Source organism: Nannobrachium achirus (assembly GCF_963921795.1).
Source record: "Nannobrachium achirus genome assembly, chromosome: 16".
NCBI lineage: Eukaryota > Metazoa > Chordata > Actinopteri > Myctophiformes > Myctophidae > Nannobrachium > Nannobrachium achirus.
In genome coordinates this window covers 17956848-17976187 of record NC_137823.1, presented here as the reverse complement: position 1 = coordinate 17976187, position 19340 = coordinate 17956848, and the positions used below count along the sequence as shown (strand labels likewise).

The following is a 19340-nucleotide window of genomic DNA, read 5'->3' as shown; positions in this document are numbered from 1 at the left end:
CCGTCTCGTTGTACAATAGATCTAGTGTAGCCAACAGCATCTACGCACTGCTGTCTGCTCTGTGCATTGACTGTATTCGCTTCCTGACTACGGAGTCCACCGAGGCTCAAACATCACTGCATTTTGCGTTGCGCGTTAACTTTGACAGGCTTAGAAAAATCATGTTTTTATTGATATGGTCATGACGGGCCGCACAGACAGGCGGGCCGTGGGTTGAGTAGCGCTGTGTTAAGCCCTTTGCACACAGGACAGTTGCGTTTTTTTCGTTTGCGGCATGAATAAAACGCATTGGATTTGGTGTGCAAGGCTGTGCGGAATCGGCGCTGCGGATCCAAAAAGGAGTCATAAAAGGAGTGATGAGTTTTTTACCGCATGCGACAAGACGCACGAATCGAACTGGGTTCGATTGAGAAAAAAACGCACGGCGGCAGCCACTCGTCGCACGGCTAATTCGGAGCCGGTGTGCATGAGGTCATAGAGAATCATTGTTTTCTTTTCAAAAAATTATATTGTCCGTTTTATCCGTGCGGTTAAACGCGCCTGTGTGCAAAAGTGCTTTATGGCGCCACCAGCAGGCCGATTTTTGCAAAACAAATTTTGTCCAAACATCACACAAATCGGTAGGCTATATATACTTTCGTTGTTCGTAGTTTGTTTGTAGTTCTTTATTCGTTGGGTCGTATTTCTTTGTAGTTCTTTACAATCCCAGAGAAGCGGATGGTCTTCACTTCAGGGGTTATTTCTTTGAAGTCCTGCCACAGATATTCTGGAGACAACACCTTGGTGGGCTTATGTATCCACATGTACCTGTAATATATAAATACATATTATTATTACTCACGCAGTTTACTATGAAACCCGGCAGATCCTGTTCGTCAGTTAATCAGTGAGCAACGCCTCAATGTCTATAGCTGACCTGTTGTGACATCACATTGGTGATTGTCACGCTCCATATATGACCAAGGCAGCCTGTTCTGGCAATCATATGGAGATGCCTGATGTCATCAATATTAAGCCACCATTTGGCAATACGCCCATATATGGACACTCCAACGACTAACCCTATACATAGTAATACAGTCAAGCCCCCCCCCCCCCCCCACCTCAAGCTACGTAGTTTATCATATGAATTATAAACATGTCCACAGTCTGTTCACATATTAAGGTCTTATCTTTGAGATGAATGAACTCAAATCAGACATTGTACATTGAGGCGACCATTTGTTTGCCAACGGGACCGACCTTTTTTCTATTGATTACTCACCCCATGGAGACTTGAGTTCAATAATATTATTTTTAGTTTTTGTCGCATTCCTAAGCCAATATTTTGATTATATGGGGTGAGTAATCGATTTGAAAAAAGTCATTTGGGGGGTGAACTTTAAAACCTTTAAGGTTCAAGGTTGTCCTTTATTGCGACCGTCAGGTCGCAGTTTAGTATGAAAACCTCCACCGGCCGTCCGTCCGTCCGTCCCTGAGTCCGTCCCTGAGTCACACGTGTGACGTGACACGTGTGACGTCAGAGTCCACAGCTGATATCACTCTGACATCACAGAGTCCACAGCTGATGATGTGGCGTGATGTCATACAATGTCATACAATACACAAACAAGCCCTATATAAAGGGGCAATTCTCACCAGGGAAGAGAGCATTCCTCGACTCAGACCTTATCGCCAGGATCAACTAAGCTTATAGCTTATCATCACATCCAAGATGTGATAAGATACTCAGCTAGTGGGGAATGCTCTCTTCCCTGCTGAGAATTGCCCCTTTATATAGGGCTTGTTTGTGAATTGTATGACATCACGCCACATCATCAGCTGTGGACTCTGTGATGTCATCGTATCTCCATATATGGCCATCTCCGTATATGGAGATATAAGTCGTCCATGCCCAAGTATGGGCTGGTGAGGTCAGACTTTGTGTGATGCGTAGGTTATCTCCATATATGGAGATTCAACATTCCAGGTGTAACTATGGCTGCCCGTATGACGTGAGAGGTGGAGGCTGTGATATATTAAGACCGGCATTATCTACCGACAGATTAGTAACAAGATGTCAAAATCGTTGAAGGTTGAATCTCCAGATATGGAGATAACCAACACATCCCTCCATATATGGAGATAACCGATGCAGTGGTGTCCGGTAAGAACTTAACCGAGATGCCTTGAATCGTCACACTCCATATATAGTGTTATCCACATTTCGTGTAGCCGCCCTGTACAGGAAGTGATGTCACAACTCGCTGACATCACCGTCAGGTCCACAGCGTGACCGTCAGGTCACGCTGTGACCTGCCGGTCGCTTATCTCCCGATTCGGGAGTCTTACTGGTTGTTACGTCCTTTGTACAGGTACATAAGAGTAAAACTTATTTTTGTTCCGCGTCCTTAAAGGGGAAGACCACCCATTTTCAATATTGAACTATGTCATTAATATACATTAGAGGCGTTGTGTGGAAATAAAATAAAAAAATCCCCCTTCTGTGTTGCCTAGAACTGGAGGATAGATTTTGGCGTTTGCATTGTAAAGTACAACTTGATGACATCGCACCGTTGTACTTTACAATACAAACCCCAAAATCAATCCTCCAGTTCTATTTATTTTATTTCCACACAACTCCTCTAAGGTATATTAATGACATAGTTCAATATTGAAAATGGGTGGTCTTCCCCTTTAAAGACAATGCAGTGGTATATATATATATATATATATATATATATATATATATATATATATATATATATAAAATAAAGCAGAACAACAGAAAAACAACACATTCATCTAAAGATAAAATAATAAGTAATAATGACTTAGGAAAGAAAGAGAGTGCAAAAGGCATGAAGAGCTAAGAGAATGAAAAAAAAAAAGCATCCTCAGCTGTACATGTGCATAAAGTTTGGTGTAAGGTCTTATCTTTGATAAGAATGAACATGCTACTTTCCTAATCAGACATGGTTTATTGGGAGGATCAGACATGTTTGTAGTTTTGACAACCCTGAGTTTCAAAGCGGTGTCAGACCTGAAAGCTCAGAGATGAGCTGCCTGCATCCAACTACAACTTAGTGGCATGTTCAGGCCACAAGGTGGAGCCATTGAGCAGAGAATCACTAGAGATTAGAGAAAGATGCTCCAGTTATACCAGGAATAGAAACTCTTCTATATTTACTCTTCTAAATATTATTATTATTATTCATTATTATTTCTATCCTTGGTCGTAGAACCATCTGTACCACGAGTACCGCGCTGCGAGCTTGTAGATCAGGTATTTTTGAAAAGTTGTGAAAATGTGTGCAAATCTTTGAATACTGTATATGCATTTCTAAAGCTTTTTTTTTTATTTTGCTTTGGGGGTCCCTGGAACTGAATATTTTGAGATGGGGGTCTGTGGCCAAATACATGTGATTTTGGGGGTCCTTCACATGAAAAAGTGTGAGAACCACTGGCATAGACACATGTGTTTTTATAGAATCGGGTCAATATATTCAAAAGACTTACTTAAATTGTCATTATTTGAAAATGATAGCAGATCTACAAGTCCCGAAAATAATGGTTAACGTAATAATGCGTAATAATGCGTTCCGGGTCTTAATGGGTTAATAATACAGTAATAATAAACAGATCTATAAGTACCTGTTCAGACTATAGATCTAATAACAGATCTCCAAGTACCTTTTCAGACTATAGATCTAATAACAGATCTCCAAGTACCTGTTCAGACGGGACTCTTATAATAACAGATCTCTAAGTACCTGATCAGATGGGACTCTTAAAATAACAGATCTCCAAGTACCTGTTCAGACGGGACACTAACAGATCTCCAAGTACCTGCTTAGATGGGACTCTTATAATAAAAGATCTCCAAATACCTGTTCAGATGGGACTCTTCTTGCCAGGCTGCCTCCACGCCGTTCTTGGCGTCCAGATCAAAGTTGTCACTGCAGGTCGTCACCAGATGATTGACAGCTGTCAGCTCGCCCCCGAACGCCCCCCCGCAGTAGTAGAAGTCCCCCTGCTGTTCAGACAGACAGGCCAGAGAGGTCTCTCTGCGCTCGTACGGAAACTCACTGCGCTGGTTGGTGTAGTAACCTAGAGAGACAGACAGGTTAGCGGGAGTGTCGCCAGTGTTGTAGTGCTAAATGTGGAAGTGGGGGGACACCCCACGCACGCACATGCACGCGCGTCAATGCGCGTGCACGTGGCGTTTTCATTAGGCTAAAAGTAAATGACAAGGGTGCAATTATATTCAATATTTAATTGTTTTGTAGAAAACGCAACATCGCTCATCAAGCTTAATTAAAGAGTATCACGTGATGTTACTTTGTTCTTTTCATTTGGACAGAAGAAATTTGAACAATGTAGTCATTACTAGTCAATATTCAATCATGCATTATACAACAGACAGTGAAAGAGTTAACAAAGTTAACAAAGTAAAACAAAAAGCCCCCCAAATTCTTTTTGGAGGGGTGAGAGAAGTGTGGGAACGCGCTTTTAGACTAATTAGCACTAAATGACCATGTTATCTCCCTAACGCCCCCAACTAAATAGTATAAGATCAACATACCAGGGTGTATCACAGAGACCAGTGTCCCCAGGTACTCGGTCCCCCAGCCCAGTATAATAACAGATTAACATAGACACTAACCTGGCTGTAACACCTATAGTAACAGATAAACATAGACTCTAGCCCAGCTGTAACACCCATGACAACAGAATAACATACCGGGGTGTATCACAGAGACCAGTGTCCCCAGGGACTCGGTCCCCCAGCGGCCGTGGAACTTGGAGTCGACGTCCAGGCAGAAGATGTAGTCTGCATGGTGACTGTCGCCGTGGTTACTCAGCTGTGTCTCTATCAGCGTCCGGAGCAGTTTCATCCTGTGAGCGGAGATCTCCTGCCACCTCTTAGAGGATGGGATGGACCTAACAAACACCTGTCATAGGAAACACACAACATGAGCTACACACAACGTTCACAAACCATAGGAAAAATAAGCGTTATTTTTAGATTTACTAAATACCATAAGATTTTAATCAACTATATCTACAGTCGACTAAAATGTATTTTGGCCGGCCTTGATGGTGTCGTAATGTCTGATTTATTTTTTGTTTTTGTTTTTATAATTTATAATTTGTATTTCATTTTCCAGTACAAACAAGCAGACATGGACAGGCACTGCAGTAGCCAAGTAATGTCTGATTTATAAATACTCAGCTGCGTGCCGGAAATAGCAAATCTACAAGCTCACAACGTGTTGCAGTGCGACACATCGTACATCGCCTATTTTCGGAGAGCGAGAGCCGCACACAACCAAGCATAAAATGACTTATTTTAGTTCTACTGGATCTCTCCTCCGCTAATCTTAGTTCTACTTGATCTCTTCTCCACTAGTCTTAGTTCTACTGGATCTCTAGATCCACTAGTCTTAGTTCTACTGGATCTCTTCTCGACTGGTCTTAGTTCTACTGGATCTCTCCTCTACTACTACTAGTCCCTCCCTAACATTTTAGTCTAGTTCTTATTTGTTGATCAAATTGTCACAGTATTTAGTCATAGTTTTAGTCACGATAGCTTAGTTTTTATGCCGTTTTTGTTATTTTCGACCATAGGTCGCAGTTAGTATGAAAACAGCCAGCTCATGTCAGGTATGTCATCATACCTCTCTCCCGGCGGACATGTTGAAAGACGGCACCGCGTCGGGCTGGTCGGTGAAGACGTAGAAATGAACTTTGAAACCAACGAAGAAGAACTGCTCCGCCGTCGACAGGAAGTCAGGGAGGAAGCGGATGTACCTGCCAGAGGTCAGAGGTCAGAGAGTTGTTATTGTAATTTGCCCGAAGCCCGAACGTTACCGTCAGCTTTCTGTTTGAGCCGAATCAACGTCCGACCGTTAATTATTAATATGCGTCAAAAAATTCTAAACATCTTTTTACATCCTGCAAGTTTCCGGGTCTGGAAAATAGCCGATCTGCAAGCTCACAAGGCGACGCGTAAATCAGCTACTTTCGACATGCAACAAGTCAGGCTTTCTTTAGTGATGTGTGTGTTGGACGGACGAGGCGATTGCACACAACAGCGCGGCAAAATAAAATCCAATGCCAGGGACAGTAGTATGGTTGGGATCTGTTTGGTTTTAACCGAGTCCGATTCTTTTTCGGTTCCACCATATCGGTTCCGGGTAGAACCGGTTCCTATAACGGTTCCGGAAGTTGTATAGATAGGCCTATATATATAGATAGATTGATAGATAGATCAATAGTTTTCTTTCATTATTATAATAAAGTGATTCCCTGATTACTACAGCAACTTGTATAACTACTATTTCAACTTAACCACAATAACAATGGAATGCATGGTTAAGGGTGGACGTTCAAGCAGTGGAGAATACATGGTTATTTAACTCCACGATGAATAGCCGATCTACAAGCTCACAACGCGTTGCATGCGACGTGCTGTGAGCTTGTAGATCGGCTAGTCTTTCGTTGTCATCATCCCAGCTGCTACCAGTGTGAAAGCTGAAAGGAGTGAGTTGCTGACTGTTGCTAGTTCTAGTTCTAGGAATTCCAGGAACCGTTATAGGAACCGGTCATAAAAATATGATGGAACCGGCTCCGGTTCTTCAATTTCGGAACCGGATACCCGAAAGAAACGGTTCCGGATCCCAACCCTAGACAGTAGTGGGGAAAACAACGCCAACGAGCAATCAAACCACAACAACACATGCTTGGGACATGCTCCGTGCTTAGAGTTATGTCTCCGCAGGGGCGGCCTTAGGAATCTGGAGGCCCGTTTCAAGAGCTATTGATGAGGTCCCCCGTCCCCCTGCACCACCGCCGCCACCGCAGCCAGCGTACCGAGGCCACAGTAGCTGCGCAACAATTGCACACAGAAGTTGACTTAGAGTCAATGACTGGCTGCTATATTTATATATTATTATTATATGACTGCATAATGTTATAGCATTGACCTAAATGGCATTATATTAACAAGGTTATATGATTATTAAAAAAAAAGTAATGTGCGAGCACACACACAGTGCCACACACACACCAGGTTTGTGCATATGCATACTGCGCGCATCATCAGAGAGAGTGCATGACGCATGTCGTATATCAACAATATGTCCGACCCGAAGCCCGACTGCCAATTATGAAAATGCGTCCGCCACGAGCCCAAACCCGGTGGGTCCTGCAGGTTTTCGGTCGGGTATCCAAGCTCTAAATGGAATGAATAGACTCCAACCTGCTTCACACAGATAAGGTGTATTTAGTGTAAGGAATGTACGCAGACTCATGGTTGACATACTTGCCCACGGCGAAGACGGTGGTTGCTATGGTGAGGTCGAGAGGTTGGAAGATGCTGTCCAACAGGACGGGGTCAAAGGTCGTCTCCCAGACGATGGGAGCTAACCATGGGGTTACCGTGACTACGTCTTTACGCCTACACAAACAAACATACGCACAAACAATTTTATGATATTGATATATATTTTTTTAATATATTTTACAATGTTACATTAAATGGAATGAAGCTGCTCACCCAATCAGGACGCTGGGTTGTTTGAACTCCAAACTAGAGAAAGAGAAGAGCACATTGTTCACAGTAATTAACTCATTAAAAGCCTCAGACATTAACGGATTATAATGTCCAGAGTGCCTCCCACCCCCCCCCATTCACGGCCGTTCTCTTATTTTGTCTTATTTTGAAGGCCACCGGAAGTACTTCCGGTCTGACGTCATCGGATCCTTCGACTGAACCGATCATTGTTTATGTGGAGCCATGCTGGATCGGCTCGTAGCGTTTATACATGTGTTTTATAAGCGAGCATCTGCCTCCATCTTCGCTTCTAAAGTGTAGTTTTGAGATAATGGACATTAAAGATGAGGCGGCCCGTCCACCTCAATGTTATGGGATGACTATTGTGTGCTCGTGGAGCCGTGATGATGACAAATCAGCGCGGATTTCGTCTCCGGAGCGTCGGCCATTGTACTAGGTATTTTTACTCGCCGTTACAGTAATCTATTACTTTTCCCGCGACATCGCGTGGATGGCACTATAGATACTCTATTACTTTTCCCGCGACATCGCGGGGTTGGCTTTTAATGAGTTAACAGTAATTAACACATTGAGTACTTTATACAATGTATAATTCATTTAGATACCTTGCGCCAGTTTTTTTTTTTTTTTTCATTGATTGTACATTATTGTGAACATGCGATAGCGTTAGCTTGGAAGGAACAAGCGTTAGCATTAGGGGTGTAACGATATAGTAACTGAATCGAAAAATCAATTTTAATTTGCAATGATCTACTGTATTGACATGCAAAAGCATATATCGTATCGTTTTGCCTTTGTACCCTATCGGTATGGTTTTAAATGCAGATAATCGGTATCGAATCGTTTTGCAGTGCAACTAATTGATTGTATGGGTTTCATTACTTTTCCATTCCATATAACTACTCTTGGTCTAGCAATTTATGTGTGTAATCTCTGTGTTCATGTCAAGGTGCAGGTTTGTCCATATGTGTTGAAATAGAATGTACACGTATTTGCTAGAGAATCACAGTGTTTACTTATTTATATCCATAATAATATATTTATTCCTTAAAAACATGCACTATTGACACGTTTCACACAGATGTAATTTCTTTGCTAAATAGTTACTACACACTAAAAACTCATGGGTCATTTCTTGACCCAAATCATGGGTCATTTGTGTTAGGTCAAATTTCGGGGTCATTTCTCAGAGCCACAACCCTTCCTTGAGTTATTGGGATATTATTTTGACCCAATTGCAGGGTTGTTTGAGTTAGGTAATATTTATCTGGGGGTGACCCGTTTTTGGGGTTAGTGGTAACCCATATACTTGGGTCAGTGGTCTAGCTTTGGGCCAATCAGGGGACAGGCACCATGAACCTGTTTGCAAAGCAGGCTGGGAAAAGCATTTGTCTAGGTTTCCAGAGACATTTTCTAAGCTGTTGGGAGCTAAAAATGCTAAATATGTCATATCCATGTGTCTGTCTCGGCAAGCTGACTGTCATATGTCTGAATTTTATTTGTCAGTATTTGAGCCTAAACCCTAACCGTAAGTGATTGGCTGCTAGCTTAGGGTTGAGCTCCCTCCCCCAGCTGGTCTGAAAGAGAAGAACTCATGGTAATTTTAAGATTATTTTGTTTATCTTCTCTAAACGATTCTGATTATAGTATTATCAACATTGTTGCATATTTAATTATGCACTTTTATGTTGATTTTACTAAACTTTGAACAAATCATTTGTGAAAAAACCCTGAAACATTTCTGATTTTATGTTATGTCAGATAATATTGGCATTGACATTCTCCAGACCATGCATATGTAGGTTGTATTCATTTAGCCCACTCAACCCAAAACCTGGGTTAAATTGACTACAATCTTGGGTCATTTTAAACAAATAATTTGGTTATTTATTTGACCCAAATTATGGGTCAACATTCATAACCAAATTTCTTGCGTTAAAATAACCAAACCTGGCATCGGTCCCTATTTGACCCGTGAGTTGGATCAAAAATAACCCAAGTTGAGTTGTTTTTGACCCAGCAGTTTTTAGAGTGTATATCAATTTTAAATCATTGAATCGAATCATATTGTATCACCATGAACCAATATCGTCCATGTGTCATATTGTCAACCATGTATTGTGATGCGTATCGTATCGTTGTTGAAATGTATCGTTACACCCCTAGTTAGCATCCATTAGCATGACTCACTTTTCAGGCGTTATCAGACGTGAAGGGCTGTGCTCTGCGGATACTTGCTGGACACTGGAGAGAAACACACAGTCAGTTGGTCAGTGCAGATCAGGGGCCTCAGGGCTCCTCGCAGTGGGTGCTGTGGCACCCTAGGGCAGGGGTTCCCAAACTTTTGTTGTCTCAGGGCACCCCATAAATATTTTTTTAATCCGAGGCACCCCAAAATTATAATTTTCACGCCCAGCACTTATATTTATAGCATATCGTCGTTGTTGGGTGGAAACCTTGTATAACTGTTCGTTTTGTATTTATCATCTATAAAATGTACTAAACTAGTGAAAACAGCAGACTTACAAGCACACAAGTTCACGCGACGCGAGGCGGTGTGTGCTTGTAGATCGGCTGTTTTCACTATTTTTGTGAGACAGTCTTGTACGATGAAGCAGGTCTTTACTTTACCAAAAGACGTACACATTTGAAACTTGGAGATACAAGGTTTCTGCCCGACAGTGACGATATTTTGGTGATTATGTTACGAGGAAAACATTGAGATAATAGCCATTTTGGTTAGAACTGACTGAAAACAACTTTGTACTTCAAGTTTAAAATGATACTAAATAATTGTTCAAGTGTCCAAATAAATTCCAAATATTATCAAATGATCTCGCGGCACCCCTGGACTGCCGTCACGGCACCCCAGGGTGCCCCGTCACCCACTTTGAAAACCCCTGCCCTAGGGGGCCGTGACCCAAGTCCAAGGGTACCTCAGGATTAGCCTGGGCTGGCTTCCAATTTCGGGCTTTTGATCCGGTCGGGAGCGGAAGATCTCCTACGTTTTTCTGTAGTCCAAAACAGACTACACTTTGGCCGGAAACAACGACCGGAAACAGTTTTAACCCGTACTTGCGCATGCGCTAACTACATGGCTAACGACTTGCGCATGCGCTAACTGGGTTGAAACTGTTTCCGGTCGTTGTTTCCGGCCAAAGTGTAGTCCGTTTTGGACTACAGAAAAACGTAGGAGATCTTCCGCTCCCGACCGGATCAAACGGCCCGTTTAGTAAACGAAGACCAGGCTTTCCCCCAGCGGAAAGCCTGGTGATGCGAGGTTACCTCAGGATACTTATGTTTGGAAAACATGAATGTCATTTCAGTTGACACTATTGTGTCCGTATATGGGTGGGTGACGTGACGTAACGTTTTCGCTGTCCTCGGTGTCAAACATGTATAAATAAAAAATATATTTGTCAAAAACCTTCTGAATATTGTGCAGGACATTAAGCTTTATGTGAACTTACTCAAGATTAAAACATTTCATTCCTCATTTCTTCAGAATTTTCAACCAAACATGGCAAAACTCATATGGTGTGACTGTCCTGACCTTGTTTCTCAAAGTGGGAACTTGAATAAAACTAAGAAAAATAATTGCTAAAAATCATTTGAAAATGAATTTAGGCTAAAAAAATGTCTATTTGTGAGCCTATATCTTTTCAAAGTCAAAGCATAATGTTTTCAGTCATTTCTGATCAAAAACATTTTGTCCCCCAAACCAAAATCATTTGGTGTGACACTAGTTTGGACAAATTAAACAGGCAATTATTTGGACACCTATTGGCTAGAGAGGTCCTTCTTCTGTAAGGCTATTCAGCACTCCCAGCACAACTGCAAGACAGGTGTCTGAGGTGAGTTATGATTTTAACATTTTCATGAAATGCCATCTTGTTGAAACTTTGACAAACTCACCACTTTGGATGTCTGTTGGTGTGACACCTTTTCATTAAAAAAAGCTTAAGTTATTTGAAGTTTTGGTCATATTTCCATGTAGATCTAGGTTGCTTTGTTATAGCTAGCATGCTGTTAGCATGCTAATGTGTACATAGTAGCCTCAAGGTAAACCTAAATGCAGAAAACGTAATATGGTGTGACACTTAATCATAATGGTGTGACATGTCTGCTTGTCACGCCATATGACTTGATTGTCACACCATATGATTTATACTGTATTTAACTACAGATATAACAATAAATAACAAAGTTCCATGTTTCTTTTGTACATTTAAACATTTGTTTTAAAACACCTTCTAAGCCGCGGCAGAACCCCCTGAACCCCGGTACTGCCGTGCAATCAGCGTTTTATTTATAAACATATTTTAAAAAACAAACACACCAAATGATAAACAACGCGCGCGGGTCGTTCAGTGCAAGCCAGCAGGACGTGCACACACTACGTGTTTGGGCGGCCACTTACTTAGAAGCTGCTGCTGGCTGTATTTCTGCCGTTCATTTGCATGGAGCGAGATGGGGTAATCCGCGAGAAAAAACAGCGTTCGAAAGTACATTACGTCCTCGTCGCACGCACATCGATCTAATTCCATGTATTCCACTCATTCCGAAGCCTTGATTTCGCCTCTCGTCTGGTCGAAACTCTTGAGGGGATGGGCTAAACCAGGCTGCAGCACACACAGTGAAGGGGAACGTAATGGCCGCTCGTGGAGCCAGTGGCAGAGCCAGCCGATGACGTCATCACGTTTCTGACGTGATCTGATTGCACAACGTCTCTTAAAGAGACAGAAAAGAGACAGAGCACGACCTGCGACTGTATTTTTCAAAAAATTATGATTAATTTCATAAATTACGGCGAAGTACGGGAATAGACGATTGGCTGAGGGGACCCAGTAGGAAGTCCGAGGGAGTGCGGCCAGGCTTAGAAGGTGTTAAACATTTTTACATAAAATGTAATTTAGCTTCATTCAGTGATACTTCAAATTCATCAGACAGAGCAGAAACCCCTTCACAGAAACCTTAACTTATTGTTTCAATCTAAACAATATTTTCTCTTTGTCTTAAACTATACATTCCATTTTCTTTTGTCAGCTGGAAAATGACAAGTGCTGAGAGAACGAGAAAGTACAGGGAGAAACTAAACAATGACCCAGCAAGGAGAGAGGAGCCAAAGACTGCATTTTCTACGAAGAGCAGGAGGTTGTCTGTGGCATAGCAGAACCGCAACAAGGCAGCCGGTTTGCTACCCTCACCAAATACGACTGGCTGATGTACAATACAGTCTAAATGTATAATCTAATCTGATCTAATACTTTTGTACTTTCACTCACTGGCCACTGTCCATGGACTGGACAGTGGACAGTGTTAAGGTAGGACCCGAGACAAAACTAGCGAAAATAGCTGATCTACAAGCTCTCAACACGTTGTGCTGCGAGAGCTTGTAGATCAGCTATTTTCGGAGTTGCGCAACCCAGCACTCTTTAGCTAGTGGAGATGTGGTGTAATGTCATGATTCCTAATTACATTTGTTCAACACAAAATGCTGTGTTCAAGTTCAGGAGACTTCGGAAAAAAGCAATTTACCTGAATGCTGAGTTCTGTTTCCACTAATTGGTGTTAATAAAATGTTGCCTTGGCTCCAAGTGTGGCTATGCGCCTTATTGTCTCTTTAGGATCCTTCTGCCGTGGGCCGGCAGAAGACTTAGGTGTGCGTAGCATTCCTGTGCACATCCTCATCATCCATCTACTACTACAATTCTTTCTTATCCCATGTTAAAGCCCTACAATAATATCCTGTTCAGAAATATTAAGGCCATGTTATCCTGGGTAATTGTTTAATCAATCAGTAAAGTTCAGTACTCACTAATAGGTAGGTTAAAACACAGTTTGCTTTGACACATGAAGATATGATCATACGGTGTGACACTAAATCATTTGGTGTGACATTCCAAATAGTGAAAAATCATACCTTTATTAATGATTAAACCAAAAAAATGTTTATAGATTACATAGAGAATATTATCAGGAAGAGTCACAAATATTTGTGTAATTTTAGAGAAAGCTTTGACAGAATACATTTAAAATATGTTGTAAGATCATGAACATGGGCCTCACACAGAGTGTCGATTATGAAAAAAATATACAGATATAATTAATTTTCAAAAAACTATAGTGGATCACTGGTTAGTTATGATAAAGGACTTGGATAAAGTGAGTAACTTAAGAAAGATGTACTCCATTTTCATTTTATGAACAATTATTTTCATGTCACACCATATGACGATTTTAGGCACAAGTACAACAAACTGCTGAATAAAGTCTGATTCCAATAAAATATCTAAAAACAAAATGTATTTCCATAAGGTTGAGAGTGAGTAGAACAAAAGTAAATAACTTTTATGCCTGCAATTTAAAGTTTTTTTAAAAACACATTTTTTGGGGCGTCACGTCACTGACCCATATATAGGCGGTGCCTTGGCGGCCGTGGCTTGTGATTGGCCGAGCCACAGTTACTGGGGGCCTTACCCAGGTTTTTCTTTCTTGAATGAAATGCCTGGGTTCCCAAGGCGATACAATGTGACTACGGGCTGAGTTTACCAAAGCGATTTTAGCCCATCGTAGGTCACGCATGGTCGTAGAGACCGAGCCCCGACTGCCATGTTCCCGTGTTTACATGGGTTCGGACAGAGCGACTTATTTAACCTGCTACAACTAAACGAACACTCACATTTCACAAAGTGCTTAATAAAGTCTCACTTATGTCTAAATACGGTACGGCATTCTATAATTACTCGTATCCTCCGTGTTCTTTAATAAGAAGCCTTTTTATCCGATCGCGTTTTGTTTTCCCATGTATTTCCTGGCGTTCCCCATGCCACCAACCAACCCCATTGAGATAAACAGACAGTGATCGGATAAAAAGGCTTTTTATTAAAGAACACGGAGGATCCGGGTAATTATAGAATGCCGTACCGTATTTAGACAGGTGTGAGACTTTATTAAGCACTTTGTTTGTGAAATCTGAATGTTGGTGTAGTTGTAGGAAGCTAAATAAGTCGCTCTGCCCGAACCCATGTAAACACGGGAACATGACGGTCGGGGCTTGGTATCTATGACACTGCGTGAGCCACGATGGGCTTACGATGGGCTAAAATCGCTTTGGGAAACAACTGTAACCTAACCTAACTAGTCCATGGACCAAATGAGATTATCCGGTATCCGAAAGGTGGCAAAGGTTACCATGCATTTTTGAAAAGCTCTATATCTGTAGATTATATTTTGGTATGATAACCCTTTCTGAGACACAGCTAAATTCGTGTTATCAGCCCCTAGAGTTGGTGTCCCATTAACTTTACTATACAGGAAAAAAAGCTAAAGATTAAGTATGCGATAAGGTCTTGCTGCACGGTCATTATGGCGTATATGGACACGACGGGCTGATCATTCCCTGTGTGTGTGTGTGTGTGTGTGTGTATGTGTGTGTGCGTGTGTGCGTGCGTGTGCGTGTGTGTGTGCGTGCGTGCATGCGTGTGTGTATGTGTGTGTGCGTGCGTGCATGCATGCATGCTTGTGTGTATGTGTGCGTGCGTGCGTGCGTGTGTGTGTGTACATTCACCTCTCCACTGAAGTCGTGTCGGAGCGTCCAAGCCAATGGCACCTAGGGTGTAACAATACATTTAATAGCAATACGATACGCATCACGATACATGGTTGACGATATGATACATGTACGATATTGGTTCATTCATGGCGATACGATACGATTCAGCGATTTAAATCTGTGTGAAACGTATCAATAGTGCAGGTTTTTTAAGGGACAATCTATTAGTATGCATATAAATAAGTAAACACTGTGATTCTCTTGCAAATACATGGACATTTTATTTCAACACATATGGACAAACCTCCACCTTGACATGAACACAGAGATTACACACATTTATTGAGAGACCAAGAGTATCTATATGGAATGGACATTTTTAATTTTCCCTCTTATAATGACTAATTACAAGGCACAAATACTTACATACCATTGATTATCTGTATTGTAAAACGATACGAAACAATGTCAAACAATATGATACTATGCGTGCGTGCGTGCGTGCGTGCGTGCGTGTGTGCGTGCGTGATGCGTGCGTGTGTGTTACCTGTATAGTTCAGACACATAGTAAACGTAGCCCAGCCTGTAAGACAAAACACAACCAAGTTTATTGTTTATTCAGTATTAATTAATTTCTGCAAAGTAACTAGTAACTTAAGTTTTCAAATAATTGTAGTGGAGTAAAAGTGGAGTTAGTTCAAAGTACTGAAAACAGGAACTACTCAAGTAAAGTACAAATACCTCAAAACTGTACTTAAGTACAGTACTTAAAGGGATATTCCACTTTCAACAGGGAGCAGTGGAAGGGCCTCTCCACATACACACCCATTGTAACTTCAAACTCCATTTTAACCATGATAGATTCATTAAAAACAATAATTATTTTTTCCGTCATACTAACCTCCTAATACGTGAGCAGGCCGTGTTTTTTCGATAACTTTTTTCATTTATTTTGAATAATTATTTGGTAAAATGGAAAAAATTTTAATAAAACAAATAATGATTAAAAATAAATGAAAAAAGTTATCGAAAGAAACATTGCCTGCTCACGTATTAGGAGGGTAGTATGAGTCACCAGAAAAATAATGGGTGTTTTTAATGAATCTATCATGGTTAAAATGAAGTTTGAAGTTACAATGGGTGTGTGTGGGGAGAGGCCCTGGGCCTGGAGGGCCTGGTAACATTTACATCAAATATCTAAATATTCAATCAAGCTAATTAAAAACTGTTCAGGGTATTCATAAAAGCCTGATTAGATGATAAAATTACCAAAAGTTTTTTTGAAAGTGTAATATCCCTTTAAGTAAATGTATACTTAGTTACTTTACAACATTAATTGGGCATGGACAACGTTTCGACCCCCTCTTCTTCATCAGGTCTAACAAGTATGAAGCAGGCCAGTTAAACACAGACGGAAAAGAGGACTCACACAAATGACCAAAGCGAAACAGCCGAGATGATTCTCACATACATGGGCGTTGATTTTTCTCTATTCAATGGGGCGCCTACATTTGCATTTATATGGGAATAAGGTGTAAAAATCGGCCAAGTAGCAGGAATGTGGATGAGTGAGACGACTCAGATGAGGGAGAACTGTCTATAACCGGGTGCCATCGCTACCAGGCGGTCACTGTATCTCCGCCCATGCTCACATAGACACACCCACCAGAGTGGAATAACAAAGTGCCAAGTGTTGAAAAATGACTTTTGTTTTCAGTAACAAAAGAGAAGCATTAAGCAAGGCTAAACAGTGAAAAGAACCTGGGAAAACAAGTATTTCCAGAAACAAACGCAGGAAAAGTACAGGAAATGCTGAAATGCTAACATTTTCAAAAGGCACATCTTAGAAGACTTTTATAGAATCGGGTCAAAAATATTCAAAGACCATGAAAAAACCCCACACATGTTTCAATAGTTAAAGCATACAGTAAAGGTTAAAGTAATAATGCGAATTGCAGGTCTAACTGGGGATAGTTTCTGGGTTTATCTATGATCCTAGATTCACTATGCCCAGGGGTGTCGCACCAAATTCTGGGCCCGGGGTACAAGGATTCACTGCGGGCCCCCCATGAATGTTCTTCGTGGAGGGGAGGAGGGGGTTTAACAAATTTAGACTTACGCACTATTATACCAAAATTATCTGTATTTGGCCACGGACCCCCATCTCAAAATATTTAGTTCCAGGGACCACCCAGAAGCAACATTTGAGTTACAAATGTTCCCTAAAAAAATACATTTGCACACATTTTCATGACTTAATAGCAGATATACAAGCTCGCAGCGTGGCTATGTGAGCTTGTATATCTGCTATAGGGAACTTCAATGGGGGGTCCGGGACCCCTAGGGGGTCCTCAGAGTTACTAGTGGGGGGCCGCCAAATCCGTGTGTGGTAGGATCATTCTTTTAAATGAACAACTTGAACTCTCGCATCCCTATTCTGAGGAGAATGTTAGCCAACAATAGCCGATCTCCTTGTATTTTTGGCAAATAGGTTTGGTGTCAAGGTAAAAAAAAAGAGCAGACCATGGACATAGTGAAAGGTCAAGCTTGCAAAATATCGACGATTTAAGTGGTTAAATGACTGACAACATACTGTAGACTGATGACAGTGTTGTCAAACAAGTCTACGAATCTATATGTGAAATCGATGAAAATCTGCATCAAACATTTATACAATAGGGGGTCCCTGTTTCATCTCTCTCTCTCTCAGCTAAGGGGTCCTTGGCTTGAAAACATCGAAGACCCCTGATCTACACTGTAAACTGTAAAGAGCTTTCGATGCTATGCTAAGTCTAACTAATATAAACCCTTTCAAAGAGGACTGGGAGACCCCACACTTCTCCAGATCCCAAACACTGGGTCGGGAACCATTTGTGGGTCACCGACAATTTTTTATATTGGTCCCTTAATTTTTAGTTTCCAAGTTCTTTAAAAAAAAGTATTTAAATCGATAAATTAGAAAACAAATATTTAAGAATTTGCGTTGTGAGCTTCAGATCTGCTGTTTTCACTAGTTTGGGCCTGGGAAAAAGTATTTTGGGTCTTGAGCTAAAAGGTTTGGGAACCGCTGGGCTAGCGTATTTGGAGTGATTTAAGAGTATTAGCAGTATTGTACTCACTCCAGTATTAACTATTATAGTAATTAGTCATGTTAATATTTGTATTTATGGACTCCCCCAGTATTAATACACTATTCAGTAGTAGTAGTAATAATATTAGTAGTATTAATATTAGTAAAGTTAATATTAGTTACAGCAGTATTTATGTACTAACCCCAGTAGTATTACAGTGCTCAGTATTATGGTGGTTTGCTTGTTACTCAGGTTCATCTTTGGTCCTGGTTTGGTCCTGGTTTGGTCCTGGTTTGGTGCTGGTTTGGTCCTGGTTTGGTCCTGGTTTGGTCCTGGTTTGGTGCTGGTTTGGTCCTGGTTTGGTCCTGCTGGTTTCTAGTGCAAACGCTCCTCTCTGGTCCACGATGCGATGGCTCTGTTTCATGAAGTTATCAAATGTTGGATAAAATTATCAAACGTTTTCCGAATGTTTTGTCATTTGCAAAAAAAAAAAAACAGTTGTTCTTTGTCAGGAAGCAGCACAGTTCCCTGTGTCGTCAATGACCCTGACCCCGAGTGTATGTGCGTGTGCGTGTGTGTGTGTGTGTGTGTGCGTGCGTGCGTGCGTGCTGTGCTGGCAGACAGATGTAATTTCCTGTATTCATTTTCAGTTTGATACTTCTTTTATGCATGCAGGCTTTGCCAAACATAGGTAAATGATTTTGTTATTTCATCCGTTACTAAAAGCACACAAGTCTTGAAGACTGAAGCAATTAAAGAGACATATTAATTATTTAAAAAGTGAACAATATATCTTTATGTTCGCATGTGATCAGAATGTATATCGATCACTTCAACAGTAAACCAGGGGGAGAGAGGGTGATCACTGGCACACAAGTGTTTTTAATTAAATATTCCAAAAAGGTTTAGTCCCGTGGTCTTCAACAGGGGGTCCGGGACCCCAAGGGGGGTCTTTGTGATAGGATCATTCTTTTAAATGAACAACTTGAACCCTCGCATCCCTATTCTGAGCAGAACTTTAGCCAACAAAATAGCAGATCTACAAGCTCTCAACGCCTCGCAGTTTTTCGGCAAATAGGTTTGGTGTAGAGGTAAAAAAGAGCAGACCAAGTACAGAGTGAAAGATCAAGTTAAAGGCCTTGAAAATTATAATAGT

At 41.2% G+C, this 19340-nt stretch overlaps 1 protein-coding gene across 1 annotated transcript; it reads right to left on the bottom strand.

Annotated features, from left to right (window-relative positions):
• Window positions 1-665: 665 nt before the first annotated feature.
• On the bottom strand, window positions 666-18608 carry LOC308300848 (globoside alpha-1,3-N-acetylgalactosaminyltransferase 1-like; the record flags this gene model as incomplete). Its single annotated transcript, XM_080744744.1, has 8 exons — window positions 666-807; window positions 3870-4089; window positions 4724-4934; window positions 5661-5793; window positions 7307-7441; window positions 7541-7573; window positions 15661-15696; window positions 18433-18608. 8 exons carry the CDS (start codon window positions 18606-18608, stop codon window positions 666-668), a joined length of 1086 nt encoding a protein of 361 aa, XP_080600870.1.
• Between the last annotated feature and the right edge of the window lie 732 nt (window positions 18609-19340).